The sequence below is a fragment of the Protomyctophum bolini genome, assembly GCF_963924005.1.
Source record: "Protomyctophum bolini genome assembly, chromosome: 15".
In the NCBI taxonomy this organism is placed as follows: domain Eukaryota; kingdom Metazoa; phylum Chordata; class Actinopteri; order Myctophiformes; family Myctophidae; genus Protomyctophum; species Protomyctophum bolini.
Genome location: NC_137876.1, coordinates 37,662,191 through 37,680,272, shown reverse-complemented (window position 1 = coordinate 37,680,272; position 18,082 = coordinate 37,662,191). Strand labels below are relative to the sequence as shown.

The 18,082-nt window shown below is 40.1% G+C and overlaps 2 protein-coding genes across 5 annotated transcripts; one reads left to right on the top strand and one right to left on the bottom strand.

The window, feature by feature from the left end:
* Positions 1–581: 581 nt before the first annotated feature.
* Positions 582–8,839, bottom strand: pole2 (polymerase (DNA directed), epsilon 2). Of its 2 annotated transcripts, XM_080783456.1 has the most exons (19): positions 8,727–8,839; positions 8,160–8,260; positions 7,934–8,009; positions 7,477–7,554; positions 7,245–7,338; positions 7,005–7,079; positions 6,748–6,831; positions 6,532–6,588; positions 6,309–6,357; positions 6,142–6,214; positions 5,076–5,248; positions 3,156–3,245; positions 2,774–2,828; positions 2,609–2,668; positions 1,946–2,023; positions 1,485–1,593; positions 1,019–1,195; positions 827–894; positions 582–729 (listed from the first exon to the last, which is right to left on the bottom strand). In XM_080783456.1, the coding sequence occupies exons 1-19, from the start codon at positions 8,792–8,794 to the stop codon at positions 711–713; spliced, it is 1,584 nt and encodes a 527-aa protein (XP_080639582.1). In that variant the 5' UTR covers positions 8,795–8,839; the 3' UTR covers positions 582–710. The 2 variants fall into 2 exon arrangements, with proteins under 2 accessions (XP_080639582.1, XP_080639581.1); XM_080783455.1 differs by having other exon boundaries at positions 582–894.
* A 324-nt stretch (positions 8,840–9,163) lies between these two features.
* LOC308329063 (kelch domain-containing protein 1) lies at positions 9,164–13,570 on the top strand. 3 transcript variants are annotated; one of them, XM_080783251.1, is made up of 14 exons: positions 9,164–9,272; positions 9,726–9,870; positions 9,956–10,026; positions 10,176–10,293; positions 10,456–10,568; positions 10,730–10,817; positions 10,975–11,058; positions 11,217–11,297; positions 11,414–11,472; positions 11,799–11,917; positions 12,004–12,076; positions 12,232–12,316; positions 12,709–12,761; positions 12,951–13,570. In XM_080783251.1, the coding sequence occupies exons 2-14, from the start codon at positions 9,745–9,747 to the stop codon at positions 13,096–13,098; spliced, it is 1,218 nt and encodes a 405-aa protein (XP_080639377.1). In that variant the 5' UTR covers positions 9,164–9,272; positions 9,726–9,744; the 3' UTR covers positions 13,099–13,570. The 3 variants fall into 3 exon arrangements, with proteins under 3 accessions (XP_080639377.1, XP_080639378.1, XP_080639379.1); XM_080783252.1 differs by having other exon boundaries at positions 9,233–9,272; positions 9,705–9,870; XM_080783253.1 differs by lacking the exon at positions 9,726–9,870 and having other exon boundaries at positions 9,241–9,272; positions 9,940–10,026.
* Positions 13,571–18,082: the final 4,512 nt, after the last annotated feature.

Here is an 18,082-nt window from a genome sequence, read left to right as displayed (position 1 = left end):
AGAACTTCTATAATCTATTACTATAGATTATAGACAGCACATTATGCAAATTAATAAGTGCAGAATCCACTCCCTCGTTTTGACTGACATCAACGGAGACCAAGCCTGTTTCATGTTTGAGGTTGAAAATCTACCCTCCCCAATCTACCTTCCTGATTCTGTACATCCATGATTATGAGTTTATGGAATAAAATAAAACAGTGCACATCCTCTGATCTTGGTGCTGAGCCAAACTGTTAAACTAACAGATATCATGAAGAAAAGCAAGGGCTCGCAACTCACTTTGTAATGTAAAGTATTAATTCACATCCCCACAGGCAGGACATACGTTTCGACCGGTATTGGTCTTTAAAGACCTCCCTGACACTCATCAATTAACTCCTGCTTCTCAACTGTGCCGTATTAAGAAGCTCTGTTGTTGTTTCAGCGACCTCGCCCTAAAGGGAGGTCGCTTCTCGCCCTCAGGGCGACTTACTGGTAGAAATAAGGCTGGAAGGAGTATTTACGCTCAGAGTGTTCCATTTATACTCAATGGAAATGTATACATTTGACAAATAGTAAAACAAAAAATAGGACAGCAATATAATAATGTGAACCTTTATTGTTCATAATATAAATGGTAGATACAAAATAAAATAAGCCAGTGGTTTAGAACATATTTTACAAAGTCATTGTTCCACAACAGATCCATTTTCAAATCGATATCGTCTTTAGAGCCCTTGAAGTTTGCTGTAAAGACAAGAGGACAAAACCATTATTTGTATAGTTTATTTCTGTATCTATCAAGTGACTTAAATTGAACATTAAGCCAAGGAAAATATCCCACCTGTCTTCAACAGTTCTGCTGGATGGGTAGTACACCTTGAAGGTGAAGCCACTTTTTGGGAATGAGCCCTATTATAATAAATGGACAACATATTGACAATGGCCACTTCATCTGTACCAGCAGTGTCTTAAGTATCTACACACTCACAATATTACTAGGCTCAATTAAAAAAATATATATGCAGATATATACCGGGTTTATGCAGAGACAGTCTGTATTGGTAATGCTGAATGGATCATATTTGTCTGCAAAGATGATGACGTCGGGGACAGGGTAGACCCGTAGAGCATAATCATAGGCCCAGAACACAGGACTGACATACAGGGGAAGAGGAGTCAGGTGACCCTGAGACAGAATGGTCTTCACAAACTGGGGAAATGGGGACACAATATTGAATAGTTAAAAAGTATGATTGATATTTGGATTAATCTAAACAGGCCAGATCACTAAAACATTTCCAAGACAACAACATGAGTCAAAGTTCATGAGAGACAGTTTTAAAGAAAGGTTGTAATGCCACGGTTATGTATCCGAGAACTATGGATACAACACACTACTACACAGTTAAAGGTTTGAACAACAGATGAACAGATAATGTAGTTCGCCAACTAAATCATAAAACAAGCTTTGAGACAGGACACTTGAGCCCAAAACTCACATGATTTGGGATGTCAAGATTGGTACTGGGCAACCGCACACAGTTCCTGCACATCTTGTTGACCAGGTCCTCTCTGATAATGACAATCTCCTGACTGCAGTACTGGATTCTGGTCAGAAGAAAATTATCAAGAATCAGGGGCCATATTCATGAACTAAATAAATAAATACAACTCTTCAGCTCAGCTTTGCTGTTCCTTTTTTTTAATCTAGATTCTAGAACACAATAGCTCTAGGAAATGTGTGTGTGTGTGTGTGTGTGTGTGTGTGTGTGTGTGTGTGTGTATATATATATATACAGTATATATATATATATATATATATATTTTTTTTAAATATATTATTATTATTATTATTTTTTCTGCCATGGAAACTTTAAAAGCAAAGTGTGTGTACTCGAATGTTTTTGGCACAGTGTGATATGCCCTATATCATACATATTTCTAAATTCCCCATATTCACCTGCATGGGTTGGTAGTAAACACTGAGCTGGGTATCCTCTCCCTGAAATCCCCGGTGATATGGTCTGCCAAGGGAGGCCTGAGCAGGAACAAATAATACAAATGTATATGTTGTGGCTGATAATAATTTACCAATAAATTACTCATGCCGGCAGGCTAAGCCTGGGAGCTAAAAACAAACTGTAATGACGCGCGACAAAACAATGATAAAATGATTCATATCCAAACAAGCTCAAAGTTTAAAATGTTTATATAGCTCAGTGCACAAAATATTACAATACAATAAATAAATATATATATATGTAATAAATATGTGCAAAGAATCCAATAAATAACAATCAAAACAGTGAGCAAACAAAACGTGAATGAATCAAACTATAAAGTATATTGTGCCGCGCGGTCAACAAAGTGTATCCTCCCAGCTCACCCTGCCTCCAAGTTCAAACAGCCTTAGGCGTGAGCTGGTTCAGACACCCATATTTGTCGACTACCAAGGGCCACCCACAGAGACGCTCCCACCAATAACGGAACGTCAATGCGGTGCCCACACCCATCACCAACCAAGTGACAACCACTATAGCTAAGCACTCTTTGGCTCCTACAGTATATGTATCCAAAGCACTCAATGAATGACAGGACTGTGTGTCTCTTAATTAATACTAACCTGGGTAGGATAGTGCTAGGACCAGGGTCTTCAGGACCAGGTACAAACACAAAACGACTACTGTAAGATGAGGAATAATGTGTTGAGTTACTTGAACTTGAATAGAAAACAACCAAATACAATTCAACAGGACAAAACAGAGAATGACCACAATAGCAACATTACCTGGCATGAATGGCGGGGTACGCACATATGGCATCAGCAAGAGCTTTCAAGGACTCTAAAAAGATATAAGCAATGTCATATAGGCAATCATTTATCTCACCTCTAAATATACCACCAGATGTCACATAGAAAACTGTGACTGATAAGAATTTTAAACCATTAAAATTGGGAAAGCATCTGTCATTTGAGATTGTTGTGTTGGCTATTCAAAAATAGCAGAAGCAGAATAGCATCTCACAGCACGTCACTTAGTGCTTGTACATCTGCTAGTTTTATTACATTTTGGGAAAATCTTGACATTGTGAGAACTACCTAGGAGGTGAGAACTAACTAGGAGGCATTCGCAGAATCGTCCTCAGGTCTTAATGGGATTGACTCTCACCTTTGAGTGACTTTATCTGTGTTTTCCCGTAGGGAGCAGAAGAAAAGTTTCCGCAGAAGATGAAACAGGTAGGAGGCATCGCAGCATAGCCTAAACCAGACAAAAAGCAGATAGCTGTTGTATTAGATTTAAAGTAGCTATGACATGGCTTGAAAATATCAGTATATAATATTATGAATACAATATCATAATATTGGACTCAGTGAAAACAGCATATGACTATGAACTTAGGTTATAATGTAGGCTATATAAATCTGAGCTATTATATGTTTAGAGAAAATTCATCATGGAGCATTAGAGGTAAAGTGCTGCAAATTTTGTTCAAGTTGCCGTCAAGTGGGTGAGGTTAATTTGCAGGAACATAACAACTGTCTTAGGGCGCTTTCACACCGGACATGTTTGGTTCGTTTAAAACGAACCATGGTCCGCTTACCCCTTTGGTTCGGTTGGTGTGAACGTGCATCCGAACTCTGGTGCGGATCAAAGAAACGAACCATGGTCCGCTAAAAAAGGCCGGACTCGGTTCGCTTCCAAACGAACCACGGTGCGGTTCGTTACTGGTGTGAATGCATTCAGACTTTATGGACCAAATACAGTACGATAGCCAAAATAGCTGTCGGGCGTCGGCAGTTGTGAGGCTGCATTAATAATTAGTTATAAAAGCATGTATTTTTTTACGGGGATCACTATTGATATGACAGACAGTCTGATTTTAATAGTAGACACATACAGTATATGTCGAGGCGCAGCGCAAATGTAATGGCAGCGTACGAGGTTCACATGCGCAAAATGTACAAGTTATCGACATGGAATGGTGTATATTATGGTACACGATGTAAGCTTGAAGATCTGTTTATTTTAAGCATGCGCCGCCGCCACGCAAAGTTATGACAAAGCATGCGATGCATGAGCCTTCATGCGAGAGTTTCTCTTTCAACTCGTGTCCCCTCCTTTTTTTTATGTGTGTGTGTGTGTGTGTGTGTGTGTGTGGGCTGCACACATGAGGGGGAGAGACCCATATATTTATATGGGAGAGACGCAGAGACAGAGAAATATTTAAAATCATCCATGTCGCGCAGGCCGCACGTATAGAGAAAAAGCCAATGTTAAATAAGCTATACACAGGTGGTCCCAAATGATTCATTGATTGCATCACTATAGCAAAAGACGTAAAACTAGGTCAACTCAATTTGCTGCAGCGGAGCTGTTCTGACTTGAAGCTCAATAACCTACTAACTGACCACCTTCAAGTTTAAACCATAAGATGACATGGAAATGCCCGCCGATTTGATGCGCAGAAATAACATATATCTAATCGGGTCAAGGTGCACACATGGAAGAAAAGTCCTTTTTATCGGGGATACCTTGTTGTGTAGGCTATACTCCGTGAATGCATCAGCAGCAAGCACATTATTGTTCAAACACCTGCTCCTCTGTTCATCTGTTGCTCTTATTTGGCTAATAAAATAATCAATAAGGATGATGAATGCAATAGCAAGTTGTTGCTGTTAGCTTCTCTCTCTGTGTGACTGAAGTTTGCCCCCCCTCATGTTCTTTTCCCCCTCACTATTTGGTTCGCTTAACATGTCCACGTGTCATTTGTTTACATATTTGGTACGCTTTACAAAGTCCAGTGTGAACACCAAACGGACCAAAATCAAAATGCTAATATTTGGTCCTTGGTCCTTGATACGGACCTTCTAAGCGAACTTTGGGTGTGAAAGCGCCCTTAATTATTATATGCAATGGACAGCTTAGCAACATAATGGCTATAAAGTTTATAGGCTTTCTTTTACTAAGCCTTCCAGTTTAGCTGAGTTTTGCCATGTTTCCAACATAAGGTATGCATAATATTGTTCAGAATGCAAATGTAGAAACGTGGTGATTTAGCAAATGTGAAAATGTGAGTCAATTTCAGACCTGAGAACATGACGTGGATCTTCTCTATCACCTCTACACTGTCCAACCACACATCTGAGAGAACTACAAACATGGCGTCCTCATTGTCCTCCTCCAACTGCTTCAGCTTGGCAGATGTTTTGACGGACGTGGTGGATGGACCCCCAAAGAAGTTGATGTTACCATAGTATGCCCTAGAAAAACAGGTTTTAATGCAAATTGTTTTAGGAGACACTTTACTACCACGGTGAAAGCTGCTACATTTCATTTCCTACCCGGGATTCGAACCCAGGTTACTCCGCAATATGAAATGCTCACTTGGCCAGGTGATATTGTGCTCATGACTCATGAGCTTCAGGCAAATACAGTAGGTGTCAACTGGTAGGTGGCCTAAGTGACAAAGGGTCTATATTTCTCACGTATATCTATTCTACGTCCGAGCATAGACATGGTGTTTGGCCTACCGACACTGCCGGCCTTACCAGACTTTCCTCCGAGGTGGATAGCTATATGCTGGATAGTCTGCCAAGAGGTTTCTCCATGGTGGGAAATAAATAAATAATAAGTACCATATAATACAAGAGAATGACAGCGTGGCACGTGCGACAGTAACTTTTATGTTTTGTAGAAGAGGCAAATTAATGTACAGTGTAAACTGTAAAATGTGTGTACAGTGTAAACTTAAGTTGAAACATTATTGTACTGTAAAAAGGTCTCTTTTCCCTTGATCTTTATCATTTTTAGTATAATAGTACAAATACGTGTTCAATCAATCAATAAAAGCAAACGACATAAACAATATTAGTTTGCCTCTTCTACAAAAATAAAAGTTACAAGTTACTGTCACGTGTGCCAAGCGGTCAATCTCTTGTACTTCCCACCTCAGACGGAGGACAGTCTGGTGAGACCAGCGTTATTCTGTAGTGTCGGTAGGCCAATCAGAGGCAGGCGGGGCGTTACCATGTTTATGCTCAGACGTAGAATAGATATACGGTACGCATATTTCTCACTGGAAGAGTAGGAATTCCACCTCCAACCACTGCAGATGTACTTATTGTACTAGTACACTTTCTTTGGAGCTTCTGACCTTGTATTTGCAGATGGCTCTGTCGGTGGGAACCCAAAAGCATTGATATGGAACACAGAGTCCTCGTACCAGCCTACAGGAGAGAGGACAAGGCTCGACTTCACACTGCATAATACTCAGTTTGAAAGAAATTGTACAGTATGTATTATGCCTGTATGTCCACTTACCTTCTGCCAGAACAAAGCAGGACTCTGTGTATAGGCCATTATGGAACTGGTGAGAGCAGTTAAGGTATAGATGGTACATCCTGATACTCTTGATACATATATTCATTCAAATAACTATACAATATCTCATAATTTTACTAAATTATATTGGTCAGACTGTTCCCTACTTCCCTTGTATCATAAATTCACATCAATATTGCCATCAAGTACAATGAAAGGATATTCCCTTGGACATATCCAGCTGTACTGTTCCTGTTGGGTCCTCTAGGTAAAATTTACCCTAGAATATAGAAGGTGAAAAAAGAACAAGACCCACAAATTACACATGTTGAAATTGTACATTTAAAGCCATAATTATTGTGGTTGAAAACATTTTAAAATTTTCAAGGCACAAGGAACATTTTGTGCATGTGCTTCATAATAAACTACAGCGAGCCACCTCTTTCATCTGTGTGATCATTCCCAATACGATCACCTCTCCAACTTTAGCTGTGCTACCCAGGAGCGCCTCAACCGTCTTCAGCTAGAAGAATAAATATCAAAATGACATGTTACTATAGGCATTATTCTTACATTAAAGAAAACCATCACAAAATACAAATTCATAAAATGTCACTGTGTTGGGTACATCATGTTGAAGCCACTGTCTGTACTCTGTAGCAGATTTTATATAATGATGTGATTACAGCTTGGTACCTGAAACTTATTTCTGCCCTCATCTACAGCAGCGCCTATTGCAGGAGGAGTGAAGAGCTCATGCCGATGTGTTCTCTACAGAGGAAAAAAATAAAGAAGTAAAAGACAACCTCTCATATGAAATTCTACTATAGTCTATAGACAGAACCTCTGTGTACAACGAAAGGTTGTTTTAGGACTTTGCTTTGGCCATAAACGTTAACACCCAGTCAAATGCATCCTGAAGTAGAGCTGACTGACCTGTTGTAGGAGTGTGTAACGTTCCCTGAAGAGTTCAGCCTTGTCTCTGGCTACACCACACAAACTGGGAGTTGGGTGGCTAGTCATATTAATACTAGGAGAGACGGATGAATAATTAGCAACAATTTTGCCATTACAGCATGGCTTGAGGTGCGTAAATATCAAACATTTGCAACAATCAAAGTTGAATCCGTTTTGGCATGATGGATTGTATATAGAAACTTTCACTTACGGTACAAACTTCTTCCTCTCTGCATTGTAGATATATCTGGGTATATCAAAAGCTCCAATGATGTTGAAAACATTATCACTGCAAAACAGTTATTCAACTCTAATTAACAATGTCTAAGTACAATTGTTTTGTTATTATGGGTACAAGATATAATTACTGTAACCTAGGTCAAAGTATGGGTAAATTTAAATTAGTTATCAAATTGATGATCAAACACATGACAGATGAGTACATGGATCAATTAACTTGAATATATAATTCTCCACTTACTACAAAACAATCATACAAATAAAACTATACTAAAAATAACAGTATTAGAGTTATTTTTAAACACTACTGCATTTGTAAGCATTGATTTGCCAATGCAAAATTGCTTTTTTCTTGTAAATAACACATCACAATTAATCCGGTCATTAATCAAGAAAGCATTCAACTGAGGAGGAAATATAGAACCTACAGTCCTTCATCACTCGACTGACTGCAGTCCTGCACAGCAGTTTCCACAATAGACAGCTCTATCATATTGGAGGACACTGATGGAAGACAGTGTTCTTTAGTCATTTAGTTGAAACCAGTATTCGGATAAACACAACAAGCAAGCACACACAGGGAGATGATAAACAAAAAGCAACTATAGGCCTACTGAAACTACAAATCAACTGCAAGTCAACTGATTTACTTACATGGCTGTTTTTCCACTGCATCCAAAACCTTCTCAATGATATCATCCAGTTCAATGGGACTGACAGACTCCAGTACCTCCACAAGGTACCTGCTGGCTTCACTGTAGTAAAACACAACATTAACATTATGCACTAACAATACAATATTATTTAATATTAGCCCTATTCAGTCAGTCAGTGTTCAACGCTGGTTTTGTGGGAATTGGGAAATAGTCTGAAAGTAAACTGATTTGATCAAGCTTAGAATTTTTAGATTTAAGGTCTAGTATTTACGTATACAATTGTTATAAATAGTAGCCAGACGTTATGGGCATAAACAAGAAAGTTTAAGGGCAAATTACTGATAATGACGCATCGTGCATTTTCAAATCATGTTTACTTTACAATTAGGCCCTATTCAGACCAATTCTTCTTACTTTTTAGTCAAAGAATAGACATGTAACATTAATGTGCCCACAATGTTTAGGTGCCAACTATATTCCTGTGTTCGTGCGAATTCAGAACAGAACTCAACACACAAACAACCCGTTTACGAATGCAGTCGGTATGAACATTGCGGATACATACGGTCGAAGGATAAGTCCTCGCATCTTGAAGCCAGTAGAAACTTTAGTCTTTATTTTGCGAACATCCATGACTACTAATAGTACTAATATGAGCCAAGAAGAACAACAGTGACAACTCAAGGTTTGGCGCTAAATATCAACTTCCGTCTGTACTCTGTATTACATCACTTCTGGTTCTGGCTTCTGGGGCAAAAAAGACCACTCCCCTTACAGTACAGCCGACATCCGTAACCTATCGAATTCTGTGTCGGCGTTGCAAAAGCAAAAAACCCTAACATTTGAGACTACTGTTCACCATTTTCCATCAGACGAGTGTAACTTACACAATAGATAACCCTCCATGTGCACGAAAATCGTTTCAAGATACTCTCACGCGGTTGGTTTGCATTTTGCAATGAGCTATGACAACATTCGATAGGTTACCAACTTTGGTGTAACACCCAGGAGAGCTGTCAAAACATGTCTGTGCCTCATGGGCATGTTGTTATTATGTTGTTTTCGTAAACGTCGTAGACGTAGATGAGCAGTTCTGGGCCTGATTTAGAATGTGAGTATGTTTTGCATTTCATTATCTGTAATATAACGCCATATTAAAGCTATAGATTACTACAGTTTTGTATTAACCCCACTACAATGGTCAATCAAAGTGCTTCAAATGGACTGTGTCAATCATCATAGTATTTGTATTCCCAAAAACGAACGAGAAACACTTGTTTTTGTGAGCTGCTAAACATTCAAAGATTTATAGTTGGGTGCTTTCCTGGTTGCCCCACCTGTCCGATTATTCTCCGGGAAAGTGGATGACATAATCCGAGACCGAGTGGATTAAAACCTAAAACACCTTTTTTTACGAGAGTTAAAATGTTGGGCTACTGTCTGTTCTCTGTTTTTACCATATGTCTCACTAGATTCTAGATTCTAGATTCATTATAATGTATTCCACGACCACTAGGCTACTCTAGTCTATAGTTTAGTTTAGTTTTACTGATTTGTTTTGTAGCACTATTACAAGTACATCCATGGATCTGGATGTGGATTCGGAATCCGCACAACGGAGGCACTGCGCAGAGCTGGTCGCCCAGGAGCGAAGCGGCCACACGGCGGTGGTAGATGGCAATCGGTTATATGTGTGGGGGGGATACGTGGTAAGAAAATGAAATCCACCATCAGCTAGCCTGTATTACATCAAATGATAAACATGTCAATAACAACAGTGCAATCAATCGACAGTCAATTGGAGACGATGAAGTTTTTCTACCCAGTGATGAAATCTGGGTATATGACTTACACCGAGGCATATGGTAAGAGTGTGAATTAATGTAATATCGAATTGTCTTGTTTGTGTCAAAAATAATAATATTATAAATTATATACAGTATTAGTACACATAGTACTACAATTTTTTAAAAAAAGTAATAAAGTAACATACAGTATGTTCTGGTCTGTGAAGGGAAATGTTCAGCATGACAGGGGAAGTGCCACCTTCAATGTCTGGGACTTGTGGCTGCTACTTGAATGGACATATGTACATATTTGGAGGTTGTGATGACAATGGACAGACCAATCAGGTTAGCATGAGTTTTTAGGAAATTAAAGGTGATTGATTGTATGTGGAATGGATTTAATTATTAATAGGTAATTACTAGTATCAGTGTATGAAATGTAATGTAACATCAAATACTGTATAAATCAAGTTAGTTCTCTGATGACCAGTGTTTGATTGTAACTAGATCTATTGTGTCAACATCCTGGATGGTAAATATGCTTGGAAGAAAGTCACACCCGACATCGGTTCTCCCCCTTCTCCTCGAGACAAACTGTCCTGCTGGGTTTATAATGGAAGGTACGAACATGGAATTTACTAGTCTTCTCTTACCAAAGGTAGACTATATTGTGAAACAGAACGCTCATTTTATGCAAATAACAAAGATTCCATTAACTGGAACTATTAACTTCTACAGCCACCACGGTTAATTGTTAAAATTGTCCTTAATCACTCTGCAGGATCATGTACTTTGGAGGGTACGGCCGCAAACTACTGAGGGACATTGACAGCAGCAACAGGAGTTTCATTGTGGATGAGGCTTCTTGGGTATTATTGTTATAATTTTAATTTCTTTCTTAATGCATGTAGTTCTGTCTTTAGACCACAGACGCAATGTGTGGAAAAGGCCACTCTGGTTTGTGAGTGCTGGGTATGATGTTATTCTCATTGAATGCGCATGAAACTACCTTTACATGATTTTCAGGTTGAAGATGTCTTCTTTGGATGGAACAATGAAGTCCATATGTTTGACCCATCACAAGCCAGTTGGAGTGAGCCACAAACCTGTGTAAGTCTGTTATTCTACACAGAAATTGTCTGAATGATAGCTGTCCTTGTGTTTGTAAGCCTAGACCAATTGCAGTAAAGGTTGAGCATTATAAACAGCAGTTACAGCACGTGGTGCTGTTGTGTCTCTGGTGTTGAAGGGATAATGTTTGTGCACAGGGTCGTGCCCCTGCCCCTAGGGCAGCCCATGCCAGTGCAACACTGTGTCACAGAGGATATGTGTGTGGAGGCCGAGTTATGGTGAGAATTCTACATCCATCTCAAGTCTACTGCATGTCAGTATTCTATGGAAAGTGGAATAAAATTGCGTGACTCACTAGTAGTACATACTGTAACTATTATTTTTTTTAATGTAGGAAACCAGGACAAATGATGTTCACTGTCTAGATCTTGAATCATGGACATGGTCAGAAATGTGAGTTAGTAGTGCAATAAACTTAGACATAATCAAATTACATACTCTTTAGAGTGGGCAGTCCGCACATTAGTATTATCTGACAGATACAGTATAAAATGAGACAACAACATTGGGCTGAAAGAGATTGACTGACTGACTGACTGAGCGGTTGGTTGGTTGATTCATTGATTGATTGACATGCATATGCATACATGGACATATATATTTTACATACAGTATGTCAAAATGATAAAGCACAAACAACATACTCAAGAGCACATTGTGGTGCAAATGTTTGTGTAAAATGAATGAACATTAACATTAAATCTTGTATGTTTCCTCAGAGTTCCAATCTCCACCCTTCCCATCATTCCGTTGGGCAGATCATGGCATACCCTCACAGCAGTCTCAGAGAATGTCTTGTTCCTGTTTGGTGGACTGAGTGTTGATTGCAAACCAATGAGTAAGACATTAATTATTTTTATTTCAATGTCCTTGATGGTATATCATTTTATTTTATTCAATAAAAAAACAATATTTCCCTTCCAGGTGATGCCTGGTTGCTTGATGTTGAAACAAAGAAATGGAGAGAGATTGAGCATCCGTATCAGAACAAACCAAGGTAATTTTTATCACCTAAAATGCTGTCATAAATGTAACTATATTCATCTGGAAATATTGTTCACTTAGCATTATTGACCAAGTTTAAGGTGATCTGCTGTGAACAAATTTATTGTGAGAATGTTTATACTGTCTAATTCTATTTTCCTACGTAAGGTTGTGGCACACGGCATGTCCAGGCAAAGACTCTGATGTGATTGTCTTCGGAGGAAGTTGTGACTACATCCTGCTTGTTGACACTGTAGGTATTCTGAGGGTGAATACCATTGACTGTATATAAACAAATGGATACACAACAGACTGAATCTCAGACTTTTGAACAGTTGCAAATCTGAAAACATGGAAAATTAAATCACGTGTCTCCATTAAATTACACTAATACCAGCATAGTCCTAATTAAATTACGTTTAAATATGCAAGATTATGTGAAATGCTAACCGCTTGAAGGAAACAATTAACTTTAAGTCAAGCCTAAATTACAATCACAATCACAAATGTTTACTTAATTTAGTGCCATAGGTCTTTCCATCAAATGAAGTTGAAAATTTGATAAAATCATTGCCTGTATAAAAATGTAAAAAAGAAAATCACCATACGTAGAATAAGGAAGGTTTCATCTATATTTCTCTTCAGGGTCACTGCAATGATGCACTTGTTTTCCAGACACAACCTTATCCCCTGTTCAGGTAAAAAAGAAAATGTCAGCATTGTATGATTCACAACGGATATAAATACAGAACAAATTATATAGCAGCTGTTTTACAAAGAAAAAAAAGTATTAATTCAGCTACCATTGTGTCAATGACAACTTCTACTGTAAATATGGTGTAATAATGCTTTAATTTTCTTTTCTTTTATAACCTTTTGTCTTACAGGCTTTGTGAGGATTACATTGCAAAGAATGCGAATATCAACAAGACACTTCACAAACATCTCCCGCTCCTGCCACCTGTGCTGCTGCAAGCAGTGCAGCAGAGAATGTCTTACTATAGACCTTTAAAGAAGAAACAGCATTCAGTCTGATACACTTCCTTTCAATGCTTTCAATGCAGGTTTTTATTTATAGATTATTATTATCATTATTAAGGCACTTGTCCTCCCATCAACCTTGATCTTCCCAACCAGGTTTTGTGGAAGCATTTTAGTTTTGAAACATATTGTGAAAAATGTTATACATTTGGATAGGCCTGTACTTTATCGTTTTACACATATTTTATACAAAATACTATATTTAATGCTGGGGGGGAAAAGTGTACTGTGACTGTTAAATAAATGGCACAGCAGAAAGGTTGCGTCTTTTGTCTTATCAAATTACTGACCAGTTATAAATACTAAATGACACACATGCTATATTGGCACACGTAAGTGCACACACACACTTCCACCTCTTTATCATGCATGCCTTCAAGAACCGTTTATACAACATAATTACACTGAGCATTGAAACACCCATACTGTAAGACCATACTGTATGTTTTCACGCATACTGCTGGTCTTACTTCAAGACCACTAGGTGGGAGTATAGGCCTTTGCATTGTATATGTAGCTGCCTGAAACTTTTCTTCATCAGCAGAAAGGCAGCTGCCAACCAAGGGGCCTCGATAAGCCCCTTCGAATATCCCCATTGCCATGCATTCCTTCTAAAGGAAGGGAAGGGTGGAGATTGGAGAACAGGAAATGAACCTTAAGTACACAGTCCCAGCTCACATACCTTATACCTGGCTGTATATTAGAAAATGGAAAAGGCACAAATATGCACAGAAATGATGGTGGGAAATAGTCTTGGAATGGTATCTCAATAATATCAGATCCTAATTCATATTAGGTGTAAAAACTAAGCATTATTCATCACTGGCTACTGGCTAGTATGTGTGAAAAATATGTGGGTGGAGCTACAAGAGAAAAAAATCTTAGCCCAAACAATCTCCATTACTGCATTACCCATTAACAGAGAAGGGAAAGTAAAGCAGCTAATTGGTTACTTTATAAGTGACTGCACTGCACACCCTTTGTGAGGAACAGCAAGTTCTCTTGTGGGGGGTGCAGTGGTGGCTCGGGTAGAGTGGCTGTATGGTAACGCAAGCTTGCCAGTTCGAAACAGAGTTCCCCCAGAGTCAGGCTTCACAATTGTTTGTGTCCTATTGTTTACACTTGGTCAAATATGCATGGTTGTTTGATTGGACTGGACTTTTTGTTGTTGTTTTTGTATTGTTTTTATGATGACGATAACTGTGGGGGGGGGGGGGAGTTTAATATAAACATATATTAAAAAATGGGGCATCACTCTGTTCCTGATAGATTATAAAGGGCCTCTATAGATCAAATAGGCCTGGACAATTTAAAAACTCCATCGATTGTCAGAATTTATTGTGACTTCATTAGCAATGAAGTCATTACTTTGCCTTTTCCTTAAAAGTCTCCCACCCCTGCACTAATGTTGTTATCTCAGTTGGGGGTCAACTACACTCTCTCTCAATTGTATCCATCAGCTCCTCTTCTGATCCATCGAACAGTACAGGCATGGCGAGGGAGTTGTGAAGAGATCTGGAGAGCATAAAGACGTAGGCTAATATAATTAAAACAAAAATATTTGTGTTTCGTGTGTGCGTGCGTGCAAACTTAAAAGCACAATAATAATTTGACCGAATTGATCTGGTTAGGCTAAAAGGCACATGTGGAAGTATTGTTTTGATGGCTTTTTGTCTGCCTGTTATATCTTGTAAACAATGGTATTGGTATGCTATATATCAAGGTAAATGTGATCCGCCCCTGGGCGGCTTTCTACTAGAACTCGCGTGTGCGCATCACTGAGCTCGGAAATCAATAATTGAGCGGTCTACTTACGAGTGTTTTTCTGATCTGGGAAGAGATTCCACACAACAAGGACCCTTTGTTAGCGAACCCTGTTGAACAGTTAACACAATAATTATATGATTTTTTTTTTTTACAAAATGTGTGTCAAAGAAAGTCAAAGATATAAAACAAATTGGCAAATAGGCAAATATAATCTTACATTCTGGAAGGGAGGTGTGTGTTTTTTGAAGTTGCTGAACAGACCATTGCTCTTCTTGTTTACATCAATATCTGGGCCACGTGGCTCTTCACATAATTCTGTTGTTGGCAAAAAGTGGGGAGTTGAATTAAAGTCGCTGTCGACGTGGACCCGTCTAAAATTACACAAACCGTATGTTTTGGATCGAATAGGCTTATAAGATTTCTTGGGGATATTTCTCCTTTTAGAAAAATCCTCGTGGTCCTCGTAATTTGCCAGAACCCGGTCCGATTCCACAATAATGTCATCGTCCTCCGCAGAGCATTCAGAGTCGTGTCCTTCACTGTGGCAGTCCATCTGCGCGCGGGTGCGCGCGTTGGTAACTTTTGCAAAGTTGGGTATTTTCAATGACCTGAAAGAATGGCTCACCAATTTCTGAGAATAAGTGTCATCTCTTTTGGGTACATCTATCTCACTGACACATGCAGGTGCGACTTTCTTCCCTCTGCTCGTCCCGCTCCCCATGACGTAGGCTGCCCAACACCTATATTAGCCTACATACGGTAACTGAGCCTGCAGCCTACAGTAGGCTACACACTACTGCATGACTAGGCTACACTACTGACTACACAACTTCATGGGAGATGCAAGGGCACGCTCCCATTTCCAGATTCCCTCACCCCACCACAGTCAAGTGCTGCCTGCCAAGGTTGAAAATTAACTGAATTGACTGCTTTCCACACAGTGGGGGACTGGCATTCACTCTGACTTAACTTGAGGCCAGCTGTCGAAAAGGTTCAATAAACTGAATTCCCAGAGCAAAACAAATTTGTTAGCAGCCCGCCGCCGCTACTAGGCTATCCAGACGTCCTCCTGTCATGTAATTCCTCTGGGATAGTATAGCCTCTCATCATTGGACGATACTTTTTATTAGTAGGGGCCTATATGCTAAGTCTCGAAAAAAAATCACTAAAAATAAGTTTTGAGAAGAGACGGTGTTGGAATAATGATCTGAATTGTATATATATTTTATTATTGATATTACTCTTATTGTGAAGTACCTAACACCAGACAGGAAGTGCTTGTTAACTATGTGTATATAACCCGGTGTAAATAAACCTGTCAGAGATGTGCATACTACTGACCCAGCAACACATAGCTGATGCCTCCTGGTGTGTTATTTATTTACTTCAGCAGTGTTATTCCTCTGTCTATATTTCTTCACTTTATATTTCTGGTACAACACGCAGTGTTACAGCTGTGAAACTCAACAGGTTATGGGCCCAGAGAGACCGGATTTATTTACGAGGTGAAAAGTTTGTTGTCGGCGTGCTTTGCCAAACTAGTCTCGAGTTAGGCTAACAACAGAAGAACGGAACCATGCGGGCTGATTCGAGTGGTCAGACTCATTGGTCAAGATTGTGTTTCGACGGAGATGCTGAGAGATATATACTGTGGGAGACGAGGATGTTGGGACATTTGAGACTACAGGGGTTGAAGGATATCGTCCTAAAAGATCTCGAGCCACCCGTTCAGGGTGAAGAAGTTGATGTGCCCTACGAAGACAAGAACGCTATGGCATATGGAGAGCTGGTCCAGTTTTTGGACAGCAAGAGCCTGTCGCTGATTACACGAGCAGCGACGGATGATGGACGCAAGGCACTAAAGATCTTGAGAGCCTTTTATACAGTCAAAGAGCCGGCTGCAGCAGCATCAGGAAATGACGGTGTCATGAGCGCCCAGATCCGAGTGCCGCAGCCGTCTATGTCTATGCTACATGAAAGTCCTGATGATGACCAGCGAGGGACGGTGAGCGTTGGTGACGGTAGGATGTGCTACAGATGCGGCGTGAGAGGCCACATCGCCAAAATGTGCGAACGCCTGGAGTGGTGCGAATACTGTCAACGTTCTACACACCGGTACGCGGTCTGCAGAAGGAGGAGAAAACAGCGGCGAGATGAGGCACGGAGAGTGTCGGAGAAGAAGAACAGCGAGCACGAGTACTCATTCGGGGTGAGAGACTGTGATGCCGAAGTTCAACAAGTGAGAGCCGAACGAGGACATCGTGATCGTGAGAGACAGACGGGTCTGATGGTCGACACAAGAGCGACTTCCCATGTCATCACGGACATCACAAAGTTCACAAGTTTCGACGGCAGTTTCCAGCCTAAAGAACACTGTATGGAGTTGGCTGACGGTACGAGATGTCGGGGAGTGGCGGAGCGCAGAGGAGATGCAAAGGTGATCCTGATCGACAGCAGGGGGCAGCGCCACACAACTACCCTGAGACGGGCATTATACATTCCTACATATCCACAGGACATGTTTTCGGTGCAAGCAGCAACCACCAGAGGTGCCACTGTTATTTTCCAGAAAGGTAACAATGTTCTGAAGTGCAGAGATACCAGGTTCAAAATATATTTGTACAACAGAATGTATTATTTGAACACAGTGAACGACCAGAAATGTATGGCTAATGCTAATGGTAAAGTGCAGATGCACAGGTTGAAGTGTGTGATCCCACCCATTGTAGAGCGCCAGACTGTTAATGATGATGATGATGATGATTTATATGTGCCGAGATGGAGGGGTAGGTCTAAGATAAATACTCCACTCCTACCACGAGGGCAGGTTCAGCAGCAAGTGCACGAGGCTGTAGTAGCTACACCTCAGGCAAACCAGACTGTGCAGGTTCAGCAGCAAGTGCACGAGGCTGTAGTAGCTACACCTCAGGCAAACCAGACTGTGCAGGTTCAGCAGCAAGTGCACGAGGCTGTAGTAGCTACACCTCAGGCAAACCAGTCAGATGAGGGCGAGGCTAAAGATGAGGCTAAACAGCAGACACGTTACCCTTCCAGAGTGAGGATGAAGCCAGCCTATTTGAGTGACTATGTAACTGTCAGTGCAGAAAAGGTCCCGAAGAACATGGACTATTCCTACAGCTACAGGTTACAAGTCAGACAGCCAGAGGGCAAGAAAACAGTGGGGGAAGCAAGCAAGAAAGCAGTGGGGGAC

Excerpts from the sequence above, each read along its gene's own strand:
- pole2 (XM_080783455.1), bottom strand. The coding sequence starts at position 8,794 with ATGGATGTTCGCAAAATAAAGACTAAAGTTTCTACTGGCTTCAAGATG. Across the intron at positions 6,215-6,308 it reads CTGCTTTGTTCTGGCAGAAG|GCTGGTACGAGGACTCTGTG; the intron begins GTAAGTGGACAT and ends TCTCTCCTGTAG. Across the intron at positions 895-1,018 it reads ACTGTCTCTGCATAAACCCG|GGCTCATTCCCAAAAAGTGG; the intron begins GTATATATCTGC and ends TTATTATAATAG.
- LOC308329063 (XM_080783251.1), top strand. The coding sequence starts at position 9,745 with ATGGATCTGGATGTGGATTCGGAATCCGCACAACGGAGGCACTGCGCA. Across the intron at positions 10,818-10,974 it reads TTGTGGATGAGGCTTCTTGG|GTTGAAGATGTCTTCTTTGG; the intron begins GTATTATTGTTA and ends CATGATTTTCAG. Across the intron at positions 11,059-11,216 it reads GGAGTGAGCCACAAACCTGT|GGTCGTGCCCCTGCCCCTAG; the intron begins GTAAGTCTGTTA and ends GTTTGTGCACAG.